This window comes from Erpetoichthys calabaricus, chromosome 10 (genome assembly GCF_900747795.2).
Source record: "Erpetoichthys calabaricus chromosome 10, fErpCal1.3, whole genome shotgun sequence".
NCBI lineage: Eukaryota > Metazoa > Chordata > Cladistia > Polypteriformes > Polypteridae > Erpetoichthys > Erpetoichthys calabaricus.
The window spans coordinates 149,992,644-150,012,138 of record NC_041403.2 but is presented as its reverse complement, the minus strand read 5'-3'; the positions used below and the strand labels follow the sequence as shown (position 1 = coordinate 150,012,138).

Below are 19,495 nucleotides of genomic sequence, written 5' to 3'. Positions count from 1 at the left end.
AGTATACGGGGTGGCCATCCCCAAACCTTTTTATGTCTACTGCCTCATCCTATTTACAGCACTGTGTAACTCTCTTAACGGCAATCCTGTTCACCACCTTTTGATGGAGTTTGACACATCATTTACTTTGAATGAACCTTTGACAATTCATATTTTCACTAACATGCCTGACAATCCCTTCAAGCTTACATCGACTCCAACACTATCGTTGTAACTGAAAGACAGCTGTTTCAGTTTTGAATATTTTAGAATTTCGGATTAGGGATATTCAACCAGTATTCAACCAGTATTGTGCCTTCAACACAATCCAACCTCTGCTTCTTAGGGACAAGCTGACAGAGATGGGAGTAGATTCATACCTGGTGGAATGGATCGTGGACTATCTTAAAGACAGACCTCAGTATGTGCGTCTCGGGAACTGCATGTCTGACATTGTGGTCAGCAACACAGGAGCGCCACAAGGGACTGTACTTTCTCCGGTCCTGTTCAGCCTATATACTTCGGACTTCCAATACAACTCGGAGTCCTGCCACGTGCAAAAGTTCGCTGATGACACTGCTATCGTGGGCTGCATCAGGAGTGGGCAGGAAGGAGGAGTATAGGGACGTAATCAAGGACTTTGTTAAATGGTGCGACTCAAACCACCTACACCTGAACACCAGCAAAACCAAGGAGCTGGTAGTGGATTTTAGGAGGCCCAGACCCCTCATGGACCCCATGATCATCAGAGATGATTGTGTGCAGGGGGTGCAGACCTATAAATACCTGGGAGTGCAGCTGGATGATAAATTAGACTGGACTGCCAATACTGATACTCTGTGTAAGAAAGGACAGAGCCAGTTATACTTCCTTAGAAGGCTGGCATCCTTCAACATCTGCAATAAGATGCTGCAGATGTTCTATCAGACGGTTATAGCGAGCGCCCTCTTCTAAGCGGTTGTGTGCTGGGGAGGCAGCATTAAGAAGAAGGACACCTCACGCCTGGACAAACTGGTGAGGAAGGCAGACTCTATTGTAGGCACAGAGCTGGACAGTTTGACATCTGTGGCAGAGCGACGGGTGCTGAGCAGGCTCCTGTCAATCATGGAGAATCCGCTGCATCCACTGAACAGGATCATCTCCAGACAGAGGAGCAGCTTCAGCAACAGACTGCTGTCACCGTCCTGCTCCACTGACAGACTGAGGAGATCGTTCCTCCTCCACACTATGCGACTCTTCAATTCCACCCGGGGGGGTAAACGTTAACATTATACAAAGTTACTGTCTGTTGTACCTGCATTGTTATCACTCTTTAATTTAAATATTGTTCTTTATCAATATGCTGCTGCCGGAGTATGTGAATTTCCCCTTGGGATTAATAAAGAAAGTATCTATCTATCTATCTATCTATCTATCTATCTATCTATCTATCTATCTATCTATCTATCTATCTATCTATCTATCTATCTATCTATCTATTCGTTTGAAACTTTGGAAACCAGATGTGCTTCATTGTCTGTCCAGACAAACAAGGCCATTTTGTTTTTCCCATGTTCTTTTAGTGTTTCTATTAACCTTGGGTCTGCTCTGTAAACAAATGCTGTGTTTGGCTGATGAACCACAAATAGCCAATAAGCAAGATTGTTGTGCTTTTGATTTTCATTATGGATGACAAACAATTAGGACACACACACACCAAGCACAATTTACAATTGCTAATCCACCTAACCTGCATGTCTTTGGACTGTGGGAGGAAACCCACGCACACACGGGGAGAACATGCAAAGTCCACACAGGGAGGACCCGGGAAGCGAAACCAGGTCTCCTTACTGCGAGGCAGCAGTGCTACCACTGCGCCACCGTGCTGCTAAAGCAAACATGTGGTTTTCAAATTTATCTGTGTTAGTGTAGACAAAGCCTTCATCAAGTACTTTCTGAAGTTTGAATGGCATTTTCTTTGAAACAAGATTTTGGCGATGAATGGTGCTAGGAGAGTGACTTTTTATATATTAGAGCAATACAATAATTGAAAGCTCATCCACCCTATTCATTTAGATTTTTCAAAATAACATTAAGTTGAGATTTGAAAGTCCTTAAAGTCCTACTATTACTGTTCTCTGTGTGAAGAAAACTTGTGTGAAATTTGCTCTAAACAAGTTTTCAGTTGTGTCCCTGTGTTCTGGTTAAACTCAATTTAAAGTCAAAGTCTCAATCCATTGGACTAACACCCTTCATAATTTTAAACACTTCAATCATCCATCCATCCATTTTCCAACCCGCTGAATCCGAACACAGGGTCATGGGGATCTGCTGGAGCCAATCCCAGCCAACACAGGGCACAAGGCAGGGAACCAATCCTGGGCAGGGTGCCAACCCACCGCAGGACACACACAAACACACCCACACACCAAGCACACACTAGGGCCAATTTAGAATCACCAATCCACCTAACCTGCATGTCTTTGGACTGTGGGAGGAAACCGGAGTGCCCGGAGGAAACCCACGCAGACACGGGGAGAACATGCAAACTCCACGCAGGGAGGATCCGGGAAGCGAACTGCAAGGCAGCAGCGCTACCACTGCGCCACCGTGCCGCCCTCACTTCAATCATGTCACCTTTTAATATTCATTTGCTTAAACTGAAAAGGTTGAACTCCTTCAATCTCACCTGATAGTTCATACTTCTTAATCCTTGAATCATCTTGGTTGATCTCCTCTGGACATTCTCTGGCATGAAGACCACTACTCCACAGGTCGTGATTAGTGTTGGTTGGGAAAATCCACCAAACCGTTTCACGCAGTGAATTCTGCTGGCTTTGCTAGTGTCTTTGTTCACCAAATTATTTTCATAAAACTCTCTGTGTACCAAGCTTAGGTTAATTTGATTTTTTCCCAGTGGCCCATGATGCTTTGTGAGGCCAGCTTGATGACACACAGCTATATCAGCCACGTTGGGTTTGAAAGTCACTACCCAATCTGTGTTACCTGCCTGATTTGTGTCATCCACGAGCAAGGTCTTCACATTTGGTATCTATAAGTGTACTCCACCTTGCACTTTACGGCGCTACTCGATCTGCTTCGCGCCTGGTGAATAATTTACACTGTATAAGTGCATGTATGATATCTCTAACCAATTGGTACTTCTAACAAGATTTATACCGCATGTGCATTTACAAAAACACCTTGCTTAACATAACACCTCACTCAACATTGCGCATGGGAATGCACCACTCGTTTTCATTTGAGGGGTTAATTAGCTGACCATAATGAGAATATTATGGTTGTTCTGCATAGATTCATAGCACATTGTGTCTTCACTGCTGAATTAAGTACGTTAACCTCCTCTCAATGTAGTGCAGATTGGGTAGTGATACAGACATTACCCCAAGTACTATGGGTGTTAGTTAGCTGTAGTGATAGAAGCATGGGAAGTGCAGAAAGATGTAGGACCTGGAATATTTTAGACTTGGAGTATAATTTTATCTTGGGTTAGCACTGTTGCCTCACAGGTCAAGTAAGTATTTGACCACAATAATTGATCCAACATACAGTACTGTGCAAAAGTTTTAGGCAGGTGTGAAAAAATGCTGTAAACAAAGAATGCTTTCAAAAATTGAAGTGTTAATCATTTATTTTCATCAATCAACAAAATGCAGTGAATGAACAAAAGAGAAATCTAAATAAAATCAATATTTGGTGTGCTCACCCTTTGCCTTCAAAACAGCATTAATTCTTCTAGGTACACTTGCACACACTTTTTGAAGGAACTCGGCTGGTAGGTTGTTCCAAACATCTTGGAGAACTAACCATAGATCTTCTGTGGATGTAGGCTTCCTCACATCCTTCTGTCTCTTCATGTAATCCCTGACACATTCAATGATGTTGAGATCAGGGCTCTGTGAAGGCCATACTATCACTTCCAGGACTTCTTGTTCTTCTTGACGCTGAAGATAGTTCTTAATGACTTTGGCTGTATGTTTGGGGTCATTGTCCTGCTGCAGAATAAATTTGGGGCCAATCATACGCCTCCCTGATGGTATTCCATGATGGATAAGTATCTGCCTGTATTTCTCAGCATTGAGAACACCATTAATCCTGACCAAATCTCCAACTCCATTTGCAGAAATGCAGCCCCAGACGTTCAAGGAACCTCCACCATGCTTCACTGTTGCCTGCAGACACTCATTATTGTACTGCTCTCCAGCCCTTTGACGAACAAACTGCCTTCTGCTACAGCCAAATATTTCAAATTTTGACTCATCAGTCCAGAGCACCTGCTGCCATTTTTCTGCACCCCAGTTCCTATGTTTTCATGCATACTTGAGTCGCTTGGCCTTGTTTCCAGGTCGGAGGTATGGCTTTTTGGCTGCAACTCTTCCATGAAGACCACTTCTGGCCAGACTTCTCCGGACAGTAGATGGGTGTACCTGGGTCCCACTGGTTTCTGCCAGTTCTAAGCTGGTGGCACTGCTGGACATCTTCCTGTTTCAAAGGGTAATAAGCTTGATGTGTCTTTCATCTGCTGCACTAAGTCTCCTTGGCCAACCACTGCATCTACGATCCTCAACATTGCCCGTTTCTTTGTGCTTCTTCAAAAGAGCTTGAACGGCACATCTTGAAACCCCAGTCTGCTTTGAAATCTTTGTCTGGGAGAGACCTTGCTGATGCAGTAGAACTACCTTGTGTCTTGTTGCTGTGCTCAATCTTGCCATGACATGAAACTGTCTTCCACAACCTCACCTTGGTAGCAGAGTTTGGCTGTTCCTCACCCAGTTTTAAGCCTCCTACACAGCTGTTTCTGTTTCAGTTAATGACTGTGTTTCAACCTACGTGTGACATTGATGATCATTAGCACCTGTTTGGTAGAACTGGTTGATCAGACACCGGACTAGAATCCTACAAAATCCCTGACTTTGTGCAAGTGTACCTATAAGAATTGATGCTGGTTTGAAGGTAAAAGGTAGTAACACCGAAATATTGATTTGATTTAGATTTTTCTTTTGTTTGCTCACTTTGCATTTTGTAAATTGATAACAATAAACAGTCTTTATTTATATTTCTGAAAGCATTCTTTGTTTACAGCATTTTTTCACACCTGCCTAAAACTTTTGCACAGTACTGTAGTTGGCAGACTGTTCTCCTCGCCCTCAGGAGCACTTAAAAGACCATTGCATCATTTTAATCCACTCAAAACTAGCCTTGTTTCTCCTTTTCCATCAACTTCAATGCATTTCGATGGGTTCCCGAACCTTTCTGCACTCAGTCTGGATGTAAATAATGACAAGTCGACTACGACTCCTTCTCACAACTCCGTCTTCACCTACCTGTGACCTGAGCCCACTGTCCTAAGTGCTCTCAAGCCTTTCAAATTTCTTGCGGGAAATGTTTATTTAATCAAACAAGATAGAAGACTTTGTTTGATAAGCAGTCTGTTATTAACAAGGAGACAAATAATGCTTGGGTTATCTCCATTGAGGACTCTTCACAACATGCAACAGAGGGTAAAGGCATTTAAATGATCGAGAGTGTTATGGAAAATCCCGCTACGCCTGTTAGCACTAATACAAAGCGTATTATCGAATCATCAACTTAATTTGGCTAACACACTTTGATGCCAGCTTTGTAACATTCATTTGTGAAATCTGCAGGACTTGCTTTAATCTGCTTTGTGAGGCCCTCTGTCCATAAGGGAAATGAGAGCACAAGATTGGATGTGGATTTGATAGTTTTGCGTAGCCGTAACAATATCTAATTCAACTTGGTAAAGAGATAGAAATCTTTGTGTTGAATAAGTTGAATTTAGTATTTAATTGTGGTTTGTTTTAAAATTTAATGAGTATTAACTTGACCAGAGCTCCAGGTAGGTTTGATTCTTTGGACTTAGAGGTAGAATGAGTAGATAAAAATAAAATGGAAATATTTAAATAATTAAAGAGGTGGCTTACCTTGTAGTAAACCTTTCTCTAAATACTAAGAATGTTTGCTAAGATTATTATTAAAATAAATGAGTTAAATATGGGATTGATAAATGACATATCACACTGCAAAACAGCCGAGGCGTAGGATCATAGGAGTGGTCAGTCACAGCAAATAACAAAACTGAAAGTGCAGTAAATCGCGACTTTCTTCAAATAATCAAAATGAAACCCCTCAACCATGCTCCATATTAGATTTGCAACCAGTGCTAACTCCACACAGGCAGTGACTGGGCCAGGAATCAAACCCATGACTCCAGGAGCTCTGAGGTGGTCACAGTAATGAGCATGTTTCTGCATCAGTCTTGCACATTTTCTCTCCATTTTCGTTCTTCACATGGATTTTCTTCCAACAGTCCAAACACGTACAGGTTAGTCTAACTGGCACATCTAAGCTGGTCCAAAGTGCCAGGGATTGATAGGCACCTTCCTCAGTGACCCTGAACTGGATTGAGCAGGTTCAAAACCAGTAGCTTGTTTATATTAAGGGCCAGTGGGGCAAAGCTCTGCCAGATATTGTGCAAAATAAGTAATGCTTCCCTCAGTAATTTAACTTATTATTAAAGTAATGATAAATACCCTCATCTTTGTCATCCTAAATTTTTTTTTATTTTCTTTCACATGCTCAATATCATCCAGGAAAAGTTAGCCTGTAGTATGTGAAATGGTCTTCATGGCGGATGCTTCAGCCCCGTTTCCAGCTCATGGGCCTGCTGTGTTCTCGACTTACAGTACAGTGCATCCGGAAAGTACTCACAGCACATCACTTTTTCCACATTTTGTTATGTTAGTCTTATTCCAAAATCGATTAAATTCATTTTTTTCCTCAGAATTCTACACACAACACCCCATAATGACAACGTGAAAAAAGTTTACTTGAGATTTTTGCAAATTTATTAAAAATAAAAAAACTGAGAAATCCATCCATCCATCCATTGTCTCCCGCTTATCCGAGGTCGGGTCGCGGGGGCAGCAGCTTGAGCAGAGATGCCCAGACTTCCCTCTCCCCGGCCACTTCTTCTAGCTCTTCCGGGAGAATCCCAAGGCGTTCCAAGGCCAGTCGAGAGACATAGTCCCTCCAACGTGTCCTGGGTCTTCCCTGGGGCCTCCTCCCGGTTGGACGTGCCCGGAACACCTCACCAGGGAGGCGTCCAGGAGACATCCTGATCAGATGCCCGAGCCACCTCATCTGACTCCTCTCGATGCAGAGGAGCAGCGGCTCTACTCTGAGCTCCTCCCGGATGACTGAGCTTCTCACCCTATCTTTAAGGGAAAGCCCAGACACCCTGCGGAGGAAACTCATTTCAGCCGCTTGTATTCGCGATCTCGTTCTTTCGGTCACTACCCATAGTTCATGACCATAGGTGAGGGTAGGAACATAGATCGACTGGTAAATTGAGAGCTTCGCCTTGCGGCTCAGCTCCTTTTTCACCACGACAGACCGATGCAGAGCCCGCATCACTGCGGATGCCGCACCGATCCACCTGTCGATCTCACGCTCCGTTCTTCCCTCACTCGTGAACAAGATCCCGAGATACTTGAACTCCTCCACTTGAGGCAGGATCTCGCTACCAACCCTGAGAGGGCACTCCACCCTTTTCCGGCTGAGGACCATGGTCTCGGATTTGGAGGTGCTGATTCTCATCCCAGCCGCTTCACACTCGGCTGCGAACCGATCCAGAGAGAGCTGAAGATCACGGCCTGATGAATCAAACAGGACAACATCATCTGCAAAAAGCAGTGACCCAATCCTGAGCCCACCAAACCGGACCCCCTCAACGCCCTGGCTGCGCCTAGAAATTCTGTCCATAAAAGTTATGAACAGAATCGGTGACAAAGGGCAGCCCTGGCGGAGTCCAACTCTCACTGGAAACGGGTTCGACTTACTGCCGGCAATTCGGACCAAGCTCTGGCACCGATCGTACAGGGACCGAACAGCCCTTATCAGGGGGGCCGGTACCCCATACTCTCGGAGTACCCCCCACAGGATTCCCCGAGGGACACGGTCGAATGCCTTTTCCAAGTCCACAAAACACATGTAGACTGGTTGGGCAAACTCCCATGCACCCTCCAGGACCCTGCTAAGGGTATAGAGCTGGTCCACTGTTCCGCGACCAGGACGAAAACCACACTGTTCCTCCTGAATCCGAGGCTCGACTATCTGACGGACCCTCCTCTCCAGGACCCCTGAATAGACTTTTCCAGGGAGGCTGAGGAGTGTGATCCCTCTGTAGTTGGAACACACCCTCCGGTCCCCCTTCTTAAAGAGGGGGACCACCACCCCAGTCTGCCAATCCAGAGGCACTGTCCCTGATGTCCATGCGATGTTGCAGAGGCGTGTCAACCAAGACAGTCCTACAACATCCAGAGCCTTGAGGAACTCCGGGCGTATCTCATCCACCCCCGGGGCCCTGCCACCAAGGAGTTTTTTGACCACCTCGGTGACCTCAGTCCCAGAGATGGGGGAGCCCACCTCTGAGTCCCCAGGCTCTGCTTCCTCATTGGAAGGCATGTTAATGGGATTGAGGAGGTCTTCGAAGTACTCCCCCCACCGACCCACAACGTCCCGAGTCGAGGTCAGCAGCGCACCATCCCCACCATATACAGTGTTGACACTGCACTGCTTCCCCTTCCTGAGACGCCGGATGGTGGACCAGAATCTCCTCGAAGCCGTCCGAAAGTCGTTCCCCATGGCCTCCCCAAACTCCTCCCACGCCTGAGTAATCCCATGTACATAAGTATTCACAGCCTTTGCCATGAAGCTCAAATCTGAGCTCAAGTGCATCCTTTTTCCCCTGATCATCCTTGAGATGTTTCTGCGGCTTCATTGGAGTCCACCTGTGGTAAATTCAGTTGGTTGGACATGATTTTGAAAGGCACACACCTGTCTATATAAGGTCCCACAGTTGACAGTTCATGTCAGAGCACAAACCAAGCATGAAGTCAAAGAAATTGTCTGTAAACCTCCGAGACAGGATTGTCTCGAGGCACAAATCTGGGGAAGGTTACAGAAAAATTTCTGCTGCTTTGAAGGTCCCAATGAGCACAGTGGCCTCCATCATCCATAAATGGAAGAAGTTCGAAACCACCAGGACTCTTCCTAGAGCTGGCCAGCTATCTAAACTGAGCGATCGGGTGAGAAGGGCCTTAGTCAGGGAGGTGACCAAGAACCCGATGGTCACTCTGTCAGAGCTCCAGAGGTCCTCTGTGGAGATAGGAGAACCTTCCAGAAGGACAACCATCTCTGCAGCAATCCCCCAATCAGGCCTGTATGGTAGAGTGGCCAGACGGAAGCCACTAGTTAGTAAAAGGCACATGGCAGCCCGCCTGGAGTTTGCCAAAAGGCACCTGAAGGACTCTCAGACCATGAGAAAGAAAATTCTCTGGTCTGATGAGACAAAAATTTAACTCTTTGGTGTGAATGCCAGGCGTCACGTTTGGAGGAAACCAGGCACCGCTCATCACCAGGCCAATACCATCCCTACAGTGAAGCATGGTGGTGGCAGCATCATGCTGTGGGGATGTTTTTCAGCGGCAGGGACTGGGAGACTAGTCAGGATAAAGGGAAAGATGACTGCAGCAATGTACAGAGACATCCTCGATGAAAACCTGCTCCAGAGCGCTCTTGACCTCAGACTGGTGCGATAGTTCATCTTTCAGCAGGACAACGACCTCAAGCACACAGCCAAGATATCAAAGGAGTGGCTTCAGGACAACTCTGTGAAAGTCCTTGAGTGGCCCAGCCAGAGCCCAGACTTGAATCCGATTGAACATCTCTGGAGAGATCTTAAAATGGCTGTGCACCGACGCTTCCCATCCAACCTGATGGAGCTTGAGAGGTGCTACAAAGAGGAATGGGCGAAACTGGCCAAGGATAGGTGTGCCAAGCTTGTGGCATCATATTCAACAAGACTTGAGGCTGTAATTGCTGCCAAAGGTGCATTGACAAAGTATTGAGCAAAGGCTATGAATACTTATGTACATGGGATTTCTCAGTTTTTTTATTTTTAATAAATTTGCAAAAACCTCATGTAAACCTTTTTCACATTGTCTGTCATTATGTGGTGTTGTGTGTAGAATTCTGAGGAAAAAAATGAATTTAATCCATTTTGGAATAAGGGTGTAACATAACAAAATGTGGAAAAAGTGATGCGCTGTGAATACTTTCTGGATTCACTTTTTACTTGATAAATATTTTGTATGTCTTTATTTGTAATTTAGGCAAAGCAATGTAATTTAGTGTTACTTTGGTGAGAGGCATTCGTGTTTGCAACCCAAGGAATGGATCTCTTTGAATTTTATGACAGGATTTGAAGGGTATGCTTGAAACCAGTTTGGCGAGTGTTTCTCTGCTAAAGTCTTTCACCCCAAAACCCGGCAAGAAAGCTAAAAAGACATATGGTCCTGGGGTTGGCAGGTTTTAAGAGGCTGTATTCCTCCTTTGGTCTGAAGTATGGCAGTTTGGAATTGGCTTGGATCAGAAGTTTTTAAGTACCATGATGTCCTATTAGCTGTAGGGGTTGGACAGAGAATGTATAAATCTGCTTGTTCAACCACATTCTCTCTCTCTCTCTTCCTAACCTGTGATGATGAAGACAACACAATGAAGAGCACAGCTCAGCAGACATATTGACCAGGTTTAAGGCCTGTTCTGAAGAAAGCTGAGCACCAATGATGCCTTAACTAGAGACATTTTAAATAACTACAAGTCTGTGTGTCGCCTGAACTACATATCACCTTTTAATCAGGTTGTATGGTTGCCAATATTTAAATGAACTTTGCATTTTGTTATTATTTATGAATATTATCAGTAATATATTATTTTATGTGTAACTTAACTCCTGCTTGTGTTTTTACTACATCTAATTGCCTGAGGTTTTAGATATAGAAGGGAAGGTGGGGATAAGTTATATACTATAATACCTTATAAACAGTGGTAAGATAAGGCATTTTGACAAAGGCTACATATTAATAATACAATAGGGGAAAGTAGAGCAGTATATTACTCTACCAGGACAAAACAATCCCCAAGTGTGCATGCATGAAAATACACATGTGCAGAAAGAGAGAGTGAGAGACTCAGACAGACAAATAGGTATGCACAGTGTATATGAGGAATTATACAGTAGGTAGATAGATATGGAAGGGCTCCATATAAAAGACTGATAGATAGATACAGTTAGGTCCATAAATATTTGGACAGAGACAACATTTTTCTAATTTTGGTTCTGTACATTACAACAATGAATTTGAAATGAAACAACTCAGATGCAGTTGAAGTGCAGACTTTCAGCTTTAATTCAGTGGGGTGAACAAAACGATTGCATAAAAATGTGAGGCAACTAAAGCATTTTTTTTAACACAATCCCTTCATTTCAGGAGCTCAAAAGTAATTGGACAATTGTCTCAAAGGCTATTTCATGGGCAGGTGTGGGCAAGTCCGTCGTTATGTCATTATCAATTAAGCAGATAAAAGGCCTGAAGTTATTTGAGGTGTGGTGCTTGCATGTGGAAGATTTTGCTGTCAACAGACAACATGCGGTCAAAGGAGCTCTCCATGCAGGTGAAAGAAGCCATCCTTAAGCTGCGAAAACAGAAAAAACCCATCTGAGAAATTGCTACAATATTACGAGTGGCAAAATCTACAGTTTGGTACATCCTGAGAAAGAAAGCAAGCACTGGTGAACTCAGCAACGCAAAAAGACCTGGACGTCCACGGAAGACAACAGTGGTGGATGATCACAGAATCATTTCCATGGTGAAGAGAAACCCCTTCACAACAGCCAACCAAGTGAACAGCACTCTCCAGGGGGTAGGCGTATCGATATCCAAGTCTACCATAAAGAGAAGACTGCATGAAAGTAAATACAGAGGCCGCACTGCAAGGTGCAAGCCACTCATAAGCCTCAAGAATAGAAAGGCTAGACTGGACTTTGCTAAAGAACATCTAAAAAAGCCAGCACAGTTCTGGAAAAACATTCTTTGGACTGATGAAACCAAGATCAACCTCTACCAGAATGATGGCAAGTAAAAAGTATGGAGAAGGCGTGGAACAGCTCATTATCCAAAGCATACCACATCATCTGTAAAACACGGTGGAGGCAGTGTGATGGCTTGGGCGTGCATGGCTGCCAGTGGCACTGGGACACTAGTGTTTATTGATGATGTGACACAGGACAGAAGCAGCCGATTGAATTCTGAGGTGTTCAGAGACATACTGTCTGCTCAAATCCAGCTAAATACAGTCAAATTGATTGGGCGGCGTTTCATGATACAGATGGACAATGACCCAAAACATACAGCCAAAGCAACCCAGGAGTTTATTAAAGCAAAGAAGTGGAAAATTCTTGAATGGCCAAGTCAGTCACCTGATTTTAACCCAATTGAGCAGGCATTTAACTTGTTGAAGACTACACTTTGGACAGAAAGACCCACAAACAAACAGCAACTGAAAGCCGCTGCAGTAAAGGCCTGGCAGAGCATTAAAAAGGAGGAAACCCAGCATCTGGTGATGTCCAGGAGTTCAAGACTTCAGGCTGTCATTGCCAGCAAAGGGTTTTCAACCAAGTATTAGAAATTAACATTTTATTTGCAGTTATTTAATTTGTCCAATTACTTTTGAGCCCCTGAAATGAAGGGATTGTGTTAAAAAAATGCTTTAGTTGCCTCACATTTTTATGTAATCGTTTTGTTCACCCCACTGAATTAAAGCTGAAAGTCTGCACTTCAACTACATCTGAGTTGTTTCATTTAAAATTCATTGTGGTAATGTACAGAACCAAAATTAGAAAAAAGTTGTCTCTGTCCAAATATTTATGGACCTAACTGTAGATAGATAGATAGAAGTGTGTGGACATCTGACCATCACACCTATATGATCTCGTTGGACATCCATTTCCAATCCCATGTGCATTAACATGGAGCTGGCCCCAGCTTTGCAGCTTTAACAATCTTCTGGGAAGGCTTTCCACAAGATTTTGAAGCATGTCTGTAGGAACTTGTGTCCATTCATCCAATATCACATTTGTGAGGTCAGGTACTGATATTGCATGAGAAGACCTGGCTAACAATTTGTATTATCCAAAAGGTGTTCAATAGGCCTGGAGATCAGGGCTCTGTGTAGGCAACTTGAGTTCCTCAAAGTCTTTATTGGCCTGGCTTTGGGCACAGGGACATTGGCATGCTAGAACAGAAAAGGGCCTTCCATAAGCTGTTGCCAGAAAGTGAGAAGTGCACCATTCTCTAAAATGACTTTGCATGCTGTATCCTTAACAGTTTGTTTCACTAGAACCAAGGGGCCTAGATCCTGGTTCCCAGCTCCTAAAAAACAGCTCAGGACTATAGTATTATACCTCCTTCACAAAACATTAAAGTAAGGCACTATGCACTCTAGAAGCTACTGTTTTCCTGGTATCCATCTCACCCAGATTTTTCCAACAGACTTCCAGATAGTGAAGCATGAGTCATGACACCAGAGAACATGTTTCCATGGCTCCAGAGTCCAATGATAGCATGCTTTACATGACTCCAGCTGACACCTGGCATTGCATATACTGTAGTTATCTTAGGCTTGTGTTCAGCCATGGAAAGTCATTTCATGAAACTCCCAACGCACAGTTCTTGGTCTGATGTTGCATCCAGAGGCAGTTTGGAATTTTGTTGTAACTGCTGCAACACAAGATAAATGATTTTATGCAGTCTTTTGGCACATACTTTTGTCTAGATAGATAGAACACCTGTAAGGCACTATATGATTGATAGATAGATAGACAGACTGACTTCTTCATTTACGTATACAGGGCCAATTTAGAATCATCAGTAAGCAGACACCCTGATATTCAAAGAAATCCCCAAAGGATGCTGGGAGAATGTGCAGCTCAGGCTGAGAACTGAACTCAGGCCCATGGACATGTAAGGCAGCAGTAACAAGCCTCATCTTCAGTGTGTCTCACTGATATTTTCAGTATTTTTAATTTGTTTTTCCCTCATTATAGATTAAATGCAGTGCAAATGTAGTGAAAAGAAAGAACAGTTTGAATTGCACAATATATAACATTATGGTAATTCATTCTGCTTTGTACCAAACACTAAATTCCTTTTTATTCTGTATCCAGCACAGTAAGAAGTAGCCATCATTCTAACATGTTACAAAGCTGGAAGATTAAATATTTGATAATAAATTAGCATTAGCAATACATGAAAGAGCAGAGCCAAAAATGACATCTAAAATTCAAGCAGATTTAGCCAAACTAAAGAAGGAGTTGACAGAGCCACTGGCTTTCCTTACTTTTTAAAGATAAGGCCTTTTTCCATCTTTCAGCTTTTAATCTCACTGAGGTAACTATCTAAAAAAACAGCCCAGGATGAGTATCAACAGGTTTAGTAGATAAAGTCACTCAACTGTCATCAGCATACAAAAATTAATATTATATTTGGGAATGGTAATATATGTATAGTTAAAAATATACATTGGTTTAATGTAATAAATTCAGTTAATGGGTTCCAATGGAGATACATTTTACGTGAAATAAAGTTTTATGTTATGAGTCGGACTGAGGGGTCTCCCTCATCTTGAATGTCACATCTTTTCCCTGTGTTTATATTTATTACTGCTAAAGCTTAATTCCATTTTATTCTTGACATCAAATTGTCTTTGTCTCACCTTCATTAGACTGTGCAGGGTTGCCCTTCTTCATCATTTTTTCAAGCTGTTTGTGCAATCAAATGATCCCACTGGTGTGCTGACATTATGACCACACGTAGTGTCACTTCCTAGTCAGCCTGGCTGCACCCTCTTTCTGTTCATTTTTGAATTATCTTTGTGACCTATGACACCCTGAAACCGAACGGCACACGTCAGGTGTCAGTATGACATGGGTGGCTTATCCTTCCATTGTCTGACCACATTCAGTCCATTTAAGGGTCGTGAGTACAGCTCATGGTGCTCAGTTTTAAAGCCCTAATTGAACATATCCTGATTTTGTGTGCTTTCCTCTGCTTTCTCGATCTTCAAGAAACATTTTCCTTTAAATTTGTACATTGCTTCCTTCATATTCTGTGCTCCATATACATGCTTAAATATGTTTTCTGTTCTGCCTGTAAAATATTAATCTAAGGATTTCTTTTTTCCTGAATGCTTCAGACATCATGTAATTGCTGATCTCAGCAGAGCCACTTGCTTGTACAGTGCAAAATCCATGATAACACTGCCCCCTAATGAGAGAATGGTGTCATTGCCACCTGAAAATCAGGACTTTCATTTACGGCTGTATTTTTTTATTAAAACTCTCTTCACGCAACATTCTTTTGTTATTCCTGTGAGGATACTGTGATTTAGTACAGCTCTCTCTCGTGTTTCATTAATATTCATATTCCAAAGTAACTTCTTTAACATTTCGTCTGCTGAATACGTACATGTTGTGAAGAAACAGAAAGGAATTGGGACTATAAAAAAAGATACAACCTGTGCAAATTGTAACTGCACATTCACTAAAAACATCACTGTAGAAGAAATTTTCATACATATTTATGGTGAGACAGAAATCAGAACACCTGACCAGCTCATCATATTTTAGTGAAACAGGACAAACTTTAAAAATTAATAAACAAACAGGTATCGCTAACTAAGCGGAGGCAAGGTGCGGTCCAAAACGTGGCTAGAGGTAGACTGATTCGAACGGAGGCTGACGTGTGAATGAGGAGGGCCCTGCCTGGTTGCCCACTCCTGACATCACGCTTCCCCCTCCCCTCAGCCTGCAGCCTCTCTCTCGAATTTGCGCAAATAAATCAGTACCGCAGGCGAACTATGATTCTTAGTGTGATGAGAGAAGTTGCAAAATTAATCAGAATGTTCAAGCAAATTATAGAAAAAAACCCAATCTAAATCCGTTAAGTAGCTCTCTTGTGATAAGCGGACAGACAAAGTTAGACAGACATACGTTGGATTTTATATATAGAGAGATATATTTATAATATTTTATTCATATTCATTATATATCATTTAGATATACTATCTTAATACCCATGAGGAAATTGTCTTTCCACATGAACTTTGGGTACAGTCACAGCATAGGGTCAGCCATTATATTGCACCCCTGGGGCAATTTTCAGATTAAGGGCCTTGCTCAAGGGCACAACGGAGAAGGATACCTTCTGGCAGTAACGAGATTTGAACTGGCAACCTTCTAGATACCAGCCCAGATCCTTAGCCACAGATCCACCATTCCACTTATGCTTTAATTGTATAAAACAGTAAGAATCCAGCTTCCGATGGAGTTTGTGAAGGACTGTATAAACATACATCCGGAAATGGAAAAAAACAGATAAAATCAGTATAGGATTGTCCACGCAGTACTTCCATGTAAATTTCACTTCAGTGAAGCAGGAAATCACTCAACGGATTTCAACCCAGAGAATTATCATCCCGTCTCACCTCTTCTCTAGAACACATGGTCTACAAACAACTGTCCTCTTATCTTTCCGACAGTCTACTACATCCTCTTCAATATGGATTCCACAAGGGTCACTCTACTGAGATTTCTCTACTCAAGCCACTTCTCTCTCCTCGGTCCTTACTTCTTGACCTTTCATCAGTTTTCAATACTGTTAACCACTCCACTCCCTCCTTATATCTTCCCTTGATAAACCTGGAATCAGAGGTTCAGCTTTTATGCTTCCTGATATAACTGCTTATCTTATCCACAGGTGTGCCTTAAGGGTTAGTGACTGGTCCAATTCTCTGTTCTCTCTTCAGCCGCTGTCTAAGCAATGTCATTTCTTCTTATCACCTTTCATTCCCCTCTTACAACCCACAAGTTACCAGCAGTTTCTCTGCCATCTCATCCTGGTTGAATGCTCATCTCCTTAAACGTTAACCTTTCAGATATCCTGCACTTGCCTCCCTCATATTTGTGTCTAAGAATTCCTCTTGAGGATGTCACCCTTCCACCATGAGTCACAGTCAGGAATCTTGGTACAACTCTGGAGTCCTCATTTTCATTCATCAAAAATATTTCTTCACCAACCCAATCCTGTTGTTACTTTCTTCATAATATTTAGTGAATTCAACTTTTCCTCACTAATTATTCCAAGCAACTTCATGTTTAGGCTCTGGTTGTCTCTCTGATGGACTATTGCACGTTTTGCCTGATGGGGCTTTCTTCAAATGCTATTTGATCTCCCCAGTTCCTCCGGAATGTAGCAACTCAACTGGTGTCCTCTGTTCCTTATTTCACTACTACTACTCCTCTTCTTCCATCTCTGCACTGGCTTCCTGTTGCAGCATGAATCCAGTTCAAAACTCTTGTTTTGATCTATGGTTCACTGCATGGTTCTGCTCCTCAGTATCTCCAGTCTTTGGTCTCTCTGTGTGACTCACCATTCTGTGTGTCTGCTGACCACCCATCCTCTTCCCAGATGTGCCAAGACTGGACAATGCTTCTCCATTCTTGCTCTGAAGCTGTAGAATGGTCTCCCGTTGGCTATTCAAACTGCTCCAAATTCATTCCTGTTTAGGCGACTTCTTCATTAAATATTTTGGAACTGCTGAGTATCTCTTAGTCTAGTTGAAGGTTGTGGTTGAGGAAAATGACTGCAAAACCCAGGAATCAATGTTGGGACACCAATCCAGTCGTCCCTGTTTAATTCAACTAAGTAAAATCTTAAAAAAATTGGCCACTGAGGGCATAAACATAACTGAAAATTACAAAATGAAAAGAAAAGCCATCAAGCTAGACATGTCAGTCTCTTTCGTTCACCAGATAAGAGATCCGTCTTGCAGTGCATTCTGTTGAAAGTGGAATACCTTCTTCAGTAGCTGCAGGATTTGGAGGTGGGGGACAGGAAGGGATGGAGTCAGTCTTATTCACTGGGCATCTTCTTTGTACCATGGAGGAAACAGAAGAGGAGAAGGTTAGTGCCAATGCCCCCTTTCGACTCAGATGAGCCCAGGGAGTGATCCACAGACATGCATGAGTGACGAGACATAATTATATTGTAACGCTATGACTTAAGTTTGCTTGACTTTATCTTGTTCTTTATTGCTTTGGATGCTTGCACCTTCTAATCATTCTTATATATTATAACTTACTTTGTAAGTCGACTTGGACAAAGGCATCTGCTAAATAAATAATAAATATTTTACAAGACAATACTGTGTGTGTGTGTGTGTGTGTGTGTGTGTGCGCGCACATGTATATTTAAATAAATGATGTATCCCAAAAAAACAACTTGCACAAAAATACTGCAAAGCAATTGGTCTGGTCCTAGGACATTTGTGGAAAGACCTGAAGATGGCCTTTTACAGATGCTTCCCATCCAATCTAATGGAGCCTGAGAAGATCTGCCAGGAAGAATGGAATAAACTGCCTTAATCTAGATGTGTAAAGCCTATAGAGACTTACCTAAGAAGACTCAAAGCTGGAATTGCTGACAAAGGGGCTTCTACAAACTACTGATTTAAGGGTCTGAATTCTTACAGGAATGAGAGATTTCAGTTTTTGATTTTTAATAAATTTGTAAAACATTCTGAAAATATTTTTCCCTTTGTCATTATGGGTTAATGAATGTAGACAAATGGATAAAAATGTCCAATTTAACCATTTAAAATTAAACCTTCAACACAATAAAGTGTGCAGAAAATGAAAAGGTCTGAAAACTTTCTGAATCTACGGTATACAATGAATTTCATGATAAACACTCCAATATATTGCACTCATTGCTGATGACATTGAGATCTACAGCACACTAAAATTACTACAGCATTAGAAACCAGTCCATGGATATCGACAAACATCCTAAAGCTAGAAACCAAATAAATAAAAGCGTTCCACTCAATTTGGGGCAGACAAACCTTCTCACTGGAAAACAGAACCTGCTATACGTTTCCACTATCCTCTGTTACCAGCCTTCATAATAATGATGAATGTTTGATTTTTCATTCTCATATCTGAGCTACACACAATTTTACAAAATGTCCGAATCGGATTCTGTGCTCTGTGCCTAATTGTCTGGAAGTTGTGTGTGTTTACTAATTTACACACAAATCAGTCATTTTTCTTTTAGTGGGTTTCCTCTATGAAATAGTAACAGATTCCTACAGGTTCAAATTGTTAGTGCTAGAATAACAATACTTAATTCATTACATTTATATAGCGCTTTTCTCGCTACTCAAAGTGCTTCACATAGTCAGAGGGAAACCACATCAACCACCGCCGATGTGTAGCACCCACCTGGATGATGTGACGGCAGCCATTATTGCTCCAGTACCCTCACTACACATTAGCTATTAGGTGGTGAAGGGGTGAGAGAGAGTGATAGTCATTTAGAGACAGGGGGTGATTAGGGGGCCAGAATGGATGAGGCCGTGATGGACAATTTAGTCTGGACATCAGAATAAACTCAACCAAACCCAAGGACTTCATCAACTTGGCGGTCCTGACTCACACTCCAATGCACAGCCATGCTAATTCTTGAAGAAACAGCTTCTGTTATTTCAGGGTGTAATCTTTTATTAAAATGGAGTCATTGGCTCCTCAACACCA

The 19,495-nt window shown here is 42.5% G+C and overlaps 1 protein-coding gene across 4 annotated transcripts in view; it reads right to left on the bottom strand.

Moving 5' to 3' along the window:
* rprd1b (regulation of nuclear pre-mRNA domain containing 1B) overlaps positions 1-19,495 on the bottom strand; it is a 1,182,184-nt gene that overhangs the window by 1,115,673 nt on the left and 47,016 nt on the right. The window contains exon 7 of one of the 4 annotated variants that reach the window (XM_051932587.1): positions 11,482-11,538. The exons of the other annotated variants lie outside the window; for them this stretch is intronic. Coding sequence (XP_051788547.1) covers positions 11,497-11,538 — 42 coding nt within the window. The 3' untranslated portion in view covers positions 11,482-11,496. Of the gene's footprint in view, positions 1-11,481; positions 11,539-19,495 lie in introns of those variants that run through there. 4 annotated transcript variants of the gene reach the window in all.